Source organism: Herpailurus yagouaroundi, unplaced genomic scaffold (genome assembly GCF_014898765.1).
Source record: "Herpailurus yagouaroundi ecotype Mexico unplaced genomic scaffold, PumYag 189, whole genome shotgun sequence".
Taxonomy (NCBI): domain Eukaryota; kingdom Metazoa; phylum Chordata; class Mammalia; order Carnivora; family Felidae; genus Herpailurus; species Herpailurus yagouaroundi.
Window position 1 is genome coordinate 15,412,879 of NW_024412420.1, and position 7,168 is coordinate 15,420,046.

Sequence of the window (7,168 nt, forward strand, 5' to 3'; positions counted from 1 at the left end):
CCAAAAATAAATAAACGTTGAAAAAAAAAATTAAAAAAAAAAAAAAGAGTTGGATTGAGCCACCCAGGCCCCCCTTAACAAAAACTTTTAAAGGAATATGTAATCTGTGATAAAACTTTTGCAATTATATTTGTTGTGATTATTAAATGGGTATAACATTTGCCCTCCCCCAAAATACCATGATTTAATAATATGAAAAATAATATTAACATTAATAATACTTTGGTGGGGCACCTGGGTGGCTCAGTCGGTTGGGTGTCTGACTTTGGCTCACGTCATGATCTCACTGTTTGTGAGTTTGAGCCCCATGTCGGGCTCTGTGCTGATAGTTCAGAGCCTGGAGCCTGCTTTGGACTCTGGGTCTCCCTCTCTATCTGCCCTTCCCCACTTATGCTCTCTCTCTCAAAAATAAATAAACATTAAATAATAATAATAACAATACTTTGGTGAAAGGAATGTAATTAAATAAGTCTTTTTTTTTTTTTTCAAGTAGGCTTCATGCCCAGTCATGGAGCCCAAAATGGGCTTAACCAACTGAGCCACCAAGTGCCTCTGAAAATAAGTCTTTTTATTACATTGTGATTTGATAATCTATAATAAACTGACTTGATATTCTGAACCTAAGTACAATGTATTTCTGCATTTTTTAATAGTTATTATAAAATCTATAGGTACAAAAATCACCATAACTTGATTTGGATGGCTATAAAGAAAACCTCTCTAATACACAAAGATAGAAATCGAGAAGATAATTGTTGGCGGATTATATTTTCTCCAGTCTTTTTCTAGGTTCAGTATCTTCATGTTGCCAAGAGGTATGGGCTTCCTCTCGAGATTCACTTCCTCCTGATGATGTACCATTTCTGTGGTATTCCCTCTGAAGAGCTAGACAGAAAATGTTTGTAGATACCATCATGTGGATTCACCAGTTTTTCCCCTATCACCTTCTGCCCATACCCGAAATTCACATCAATAGGTGGGTGATGTCTGGAGACTTTTCCTTTGAAGGAAGTCACATGACCCCTTCATCTGATGAGAGAACACCAGTCACTTTTTATTGATACAAGACACCCAACTGGTGAATGAATGAACAAAAAAGGACAATTATTAGGTTTGTGCCAGAATAAGAGTTTATTAGGAAGTTAATAAGGGACCCGTACTGTAGTATCTCCAAAGACCAAAAGAGTGACAAGGAAGATTTTTTTCCAATTATGTTCAGTTTTGTAGCCTGCCCATCAGCTCCATCATTCTTTCATGTAATTATTTTGAAATCACATTTAGGTAAGTATTTGTTCAAGCATAACTTGTTACACGAGTGCGTCATCGTGATAATAGATATTGCACGATTCTGTTGTAGATTTCTCTATGTGCTCAGAAGATGAACGAACTGGTACAGACTTTGCCATCTAAAGGATCAAGCCAGGCAAATCAGTAGAAGGTAGAGTTGACACTTTGAAGCTGGTGCTGGTAGAAATTTTTCCTTTGTCCAAATTGTGGTCACCATAGGAGATGCTTGCATGAAGTAGAGTTGACATGTGACTGAAACCCTTCTCCTCCTGCTGGCACCGGGGCTTCTAACGCACAAAGGTGTTGCAAGGCCCGCACCGAGCACGTTGGACACAAGGATTGGTGACGCAAGGCCCAATGGGTTTGTCACATGCATTGGTTGTGGCACATGGGTTGCAGGGGAGCCTGGAGAGAGAAGATCATGGGGGCAAATTAGAGGGAAATGAGCTGAAGACATAGGAAGATACTAAATGCACTCTGTGTAAGAATATAGCACTTCCTCACACTGCCTCCAACCAAAAGCTTGAAATTATAAATTTGTCTCCATCAGGATGATTTCTCATCCCCACGCAACCTCATGCACCCCCAAGGGAAATAGTACTAGCTTCCCACTCACTTGCAATCCTCACTCTCCAGCAGGCCCCGGTACGTGTTGATCTCACACTCCAGCCGGGCCTTGACGTCCAGCAGCACCTGGTACTCCTGGTTCTGCCGCTCCAGGTCACAGCGGATCTCGGCCAGCTGGGACTCCACGTTGGTGATCATGCACTGCACCTGGCCCAGCTGGGCGCTGTAGCGCGCCTCGGTCTCCGTCAGCGTGTTCTCCAGGGAGTCCCTCTGTGTGGGGAACATACGGAATGTCACAGAGCCGCTTCTCAGGGGGCGACTCCGTGGGATTCCAGAGAAGTCACGGGCTTCACCAGGTGAGGAGAGGGTGGGCAGCACCCCAAGCGACACCCACCAGGTTGTGCTGGGCCTGCAGCTCGATCTCCAGGGCGTTGACCGTGCGTCTCAGCTCGATGATCTCCGCCTGGCAGGACTGCAGCTGCTCCGCACTGGACACCACTTGCTTGTTCAGCTCCTCGGTCTGAAACAGCACAGGGGACGAGACAGGGTGAGACCCTGCCTCAAGGGCCGCGAGGGGTCGAGGGGCCCGGGCGGCCGCGTGCCGAGATGCCCACCTGGGTGGTGAACCATTCCTCCACGTCCCTGCGGTTGGTCTCCACCAGGGCCTCATATTGGCTCCTGGTCTCGTTGAGCACGCGGTTCAGGTCCACGGTGGGGGCCGCATCCACCTCCACGTTGAGGCGGTCTCCGATCTGGCAGCGCAGGGTGTTGACTTCCTGAGGGAAGAAGAGGAAGAAATGAACCACAGAAATGGATCTGCTGTATATCTTCCTACTGTAGGAAAGTGAGCACAACCCTGCCAAAAATGTATATTCTGATCATTCCCAAAGACTGACACAGATACGATGTAGGATTAGACCCAAATAGGGATCACATCAATATATTTCCAAAAAAAAACTGAAAAAAGCTCACATTTCCAATAAGACTTAGGTCCAAACTCCCTGGCCTGTGCAAATCCTACCTCATTTCCCAACTCACCCCTATAGGTAATGCATGCCCAGCCATATCAATCCATGTGCCAAAATCTAATATACCTGCTCTTCCACTCTGTGTCTTTGCTCAGTCTCTTCCCCCAGATTGAAACATCCAAGTGTGAAAACCTCATTCTTCCCATGACATGTCTCTGAGAACATTCCCTGTCTCCTTCCAGGTAGACTGGACTATTCCCTGCATATGTTGCTCATACTTCTCATATGGAACTACTTTCCTCTGTCCATATTCTACCATCGTTTGTACATAGCCATCTGCCTAGACCACTGGGAGCCCGTTGAAGAGAGAGAACATGTCTTAGTTCTTTTTTTCCTTCCATCTCTACCACCAAATTTAAAAACTAACAGTGAGCAGCAGCGAGCAGGGCTCAATAAATGGATGCCTTTTCTCAGCATCTCCAACACCTGCCCAACCTCACCCAGTTGCTGGAGAATAAGCAACCCACCTCCCTACATGCTATGGGTATAGTATCATCATTCTCTGAAGACTCTTGAGTTCTTCAGAGAAGAGTCCCAGCTCAAGAAGCCTGATGGCACTTGCCTCCTGGTTGCTGATGCTAAAGGCTTGGATCTGAAACCTACTTTTTTTTTTCCTTTTCCTCTCACCTCCTCGTGGTTCTTCTTGAGGCTCAGCAGCTCCTCCCTCAGGGACTCCACCTGGGCCTCCAGGTCAGACTTGCACAGAGTCAGCTCGTCCAGGATCCTGCGCAGGCCGTTGATGTCCGACTCCACCAGCTGCCTCAAGCCCATCTCCGTCTCATACCTGCACACACAGATCAGAAAGGATGAGGCAGGAAAGAAGCCAGTCCCCTGTTCTGTGTCTTGTGTGCATGGACTGGCCTCCATCTCTTTGAGCTGGTACAGTTTTCTTCCCCTTTTCTTCCATGTTTCCCTCAAGCTCTGCACAAATAGATTGGAGAGGCCCCTGACTCACCCTAACACCAGAAGGTCCCCACAAGAACTCATAAGATGGAGTCTGTCATTTTCCTCTCAGTTTTGTTGGTTAATATACCACCACTCCCCATAGAACAGTCTCTGTCAATCTCTGAATTTGGGGATTTAAGAAGGCCTTCCATAGATAGCAATATAGGCTGAAGTGCACACAGCATATGAGTCTGGATCTCTGTTTGAAACCAGTTTTAGATAAAGCCAGGCTTGAGAAGAGAAATCAAAAGGGAAGAATGGCTGCCTCTCCCCTTCCAGGAAATGTTAGTCCCACGGGGCCATGAGAGAGCCATAAGGACCTTAGGGGTCACCTAGCCTAAAAGTCTCAACCTACTTGGTTCTGAAGTCATCAGAGGCCAACTTGGCGTTGTCAATCTGCACCACCAGCCTGGCATTCTCAGACTTGGCACACAGAATCTGAAAACAAGATTCTACTGTGAGGGCCACTTGAACTTGAGAATGTCTTATTGTTCAAAGACAGTCAGCTGCTGCTGTGCCCCCACATGGCACCCCCTCACCTTCTGCTGGAGCTCCTCGATGGTCCGGAAGTAGGACTGGTAGCTGGGGCACACGAAGGGCACCTGCTGCTGGCACCACTCCCGGATCCTGGTCTCTAGCTCCGCGTTCTCCCGCTCCAGCTGGCGCACCTTCTCCAGGTAGCTGGCCAGGCGGTCGTTCAGGAACTGCATGGTCTCCTTCTCGCTGCCATTGAAGGAGCCCTCGCAGAACCAGCCACAGTTGCCCACGTTGGCGGGGATGTTGCAGGCCCCGGGCAGGGTACAGGTGTGGCAGCTGGGGGGCACGCAGGGCCGGGTGCTGCATGTGGAGCGGCAGCTCAGGTTGGGAAGGCAGCAGTTGTAAGGCATGGTGCAGGAAGGAGGGAGCGAGACGCCCGGCTGAACACGGAGTTCAAGTTCTCCAAGCCACAGAGCTATGGGTCTCCTGCCCCTGGGGAGCATTTATACCCCTTCCACAGAGGGTGTGGACATGGAAGGGCTCCCTTTTTTCTTACTCATTTGGTGATTGTCAAAAGCCCTTCCCCCCGGTTTGTTATGTTTCCTCAGAAGAGTCCCTCACCTCGTAAAAGACTTTACTTGGGCTTCTCGCTAAGTCAGGACTCCTCTGCCATGCTGTGCATCAATGAAGTATGAGCTTCATAGAGTGGCTTCAAAGAGCTGGGCTCATGAATGCCCTGGGCTTCATTAGTGGGGTGGGGCAGGTCCGGGGACACTATTGCGCTTTGCCTCCTGGCTTGATGGCCCGGACTCCTTGGCAAGCCCCCAGCTCTTCTTGCTAAGATGCGAAAGCACAGTTCTTGCCCGTGTATCTTTTGCCAGGTCAAATTGCCAAATGCCAAATGCCAAATTCATGGTTCTCAGAGAGAGGAATAGATCCCTTCTGGAATACTTAAAATAGCCTGGCTCCCAGCGGCTCTGTTTCTTGATATGGCAGAAATTTCCATGATAATATAAATCAACCAAATTAACAGATAGTCACCAGGATAACAGTATGTCCGGGCGCTGTAAGGAATGGAAGGTTGGCCCAGAGCTGCCGGAAGGAGCTCACACTTGTTGAGCACCTGTACAGGCTCACCTTGGTGCTAAGCCCTTTTCACAAACATGATCTCATTCATGCCTCACCATGACCCTACAAGGTACCTGATATTATTCCCATTTTACAGGTGGGTAAATGGAGGCATAGAGGGTAGGAGGTAATGTGTTGTGAAGCCAGGATTCCAACACAGAGAACAGTGATCTCTGTTCATCACCCCATGCTGCTTAAATACAAATGAACTATCTCCTTCCCTAACTTTTTCAGGCAGATAATTTCTTCCTCCTCCGTGAGGTCTCGTCTCACTTTAAGCATGGCAGTGCACAACTTCTGCACTCATCTATCTCTGTATCTGAGTTCCCTGAAGGCAGCAGCAGAGTCTAATTCTCTGAATCCTCAGCTTTAAGTGCATGGTACTCAGTAGACACTCAATGGATGTGCGTTGAGTGGATGAGGAATGAATGTGGAATCATAATCTAAGGCAGGGGATGGTAAGTGACAAGTGAGAGATTGAGGAAATGGGCAAGAGGGCACTGCCAGGATGGGAAGTTCACAGGAGCATATATGTGCTGGGGCGCAAGGCTTCTGAGACGCAGAGGAGAAACATGGGCCCTGCAGGTGGAAGAATGGCGTGCACACACAGCGGGCAGGTGTGACGCACACAGTCAATGAGACTAGTGGCTGGGAGGGAAGAGGTGTGTAGGGAGGTTGTAGAAAATAAAGCTGTATGGGGAGGTCGAGGCCATATGGTAGAAGTTCTCTATGGCAAAGCTAAAGAGCTTAGACTGTCCTGGAGGGAGATGTTTTAGGAAAATATTTAGCAAACATTTATCTTTTTTAGCAAAATGAAGGTAAGGCTGGAGGCAGAGGGGCCAGCAAGGAGGCGACTGCAGTAATCCAGGCCAGCGGTGAGGTGGGGCTTCATTTAGGTGTCTGCAGAGGAAGCATAAAAGAAGAAATGGTGTTAAGAATCATTCTCAAAGAAGACATTTTTTTTTTAACCAGCAATCATTTAGAAAGGTGAGATGTGGGAGAGGATAAAGAATGAACCCAAAATTTGGCAAGCAAAATATTTGAGAGGAACACAGACTGTTTTGCTCATCAAGGATGAGCTAGCCCACTTCCTTTAGCAGACATTTAACTGAGCCCTTCATGTGCCAGGAACCGAGCAGTCACGGTGAGCGAGAGAGGCAAGCCTACAGTCTGGTGGAGGATGCACACCAGGTGGGTGCAGGATACATCTGTGACAGGGCAAGCCCCAGCGGCTCTAGGAACGAGCAAGAGGACCTTACCAGACTGAGTGGGGGGTCTAGTAAGGCTTTTTGGTGCAAGTGCACATTGTATTCACGCATGCTTCCCATTTTTCACACAAAAGCTTATATAGGAAATGATCACACTTTGTGGCTCACTGGGGCAGTGACTGGGCTGCCTTGGCCAGCCACTCCAAGGATTCAGAGCATGAGTACCATGGACCCTCCAATCCATTCACCTCAGTAAGGTTAGGAGGTTCTGCAACAGAGGAACCGAGAGAAGCTCAGTAAGCACCATGTAAGTCAGGGAGTGATAGATGAGGGTGGAGGAGAAGTAAACTCTGTCCATCATCTCATGTTGTTTAGATATAAATGACCTAGCTCTTTCCCTAACTTCTGACAGATTATTTCTTCCTCCTCTGTGAGTTCTCGTCTCACCTTGAGCACATGGCATTGTCATGACCTACATTCTTCTCTCTCTCTCTCTCTCTCTCTCTCTCTCTCTCTCTCTCTCTCTCT

General features: G+C 48.0%; 1 protein-coding gene across 1 annotated transcript; it reads right to left on the reverse strand.

Moving 5' to 3' along the window:
* Positions 1–1,107: 1,107 nt before the first annotated feature.
* Positions 1,108–4,790, reverse strand: LOC121044983 (keratin, type I cuticular Ha3-I). Its single transcript, XM_040497519.1, has 7 exons — positions 4,367–4,790; positions 4,183–4,265; positions 3,510–3,666; positions 2,469–2,630; positions 2,249–2,374; positions 1,904–2,124; positions 1,108–1,692 (listed from the first exon to the last, which is right to left on the reverse strand). The coding sequence occupies exons 1-7, from the start codon at positions 4,712–4,714 to the stop codon at positions 1,575–1,577; spliced, it is 1,215 nt and encodes a 404-aa protein (XP_040353453.1). The 5' UTR covers positions 4,715–4,790; the 3' UTR covers positions 1,108–1,574.
* Between the last annotated feature and the right edge of the window lie 2,378 nt (positions 4,791–7,168).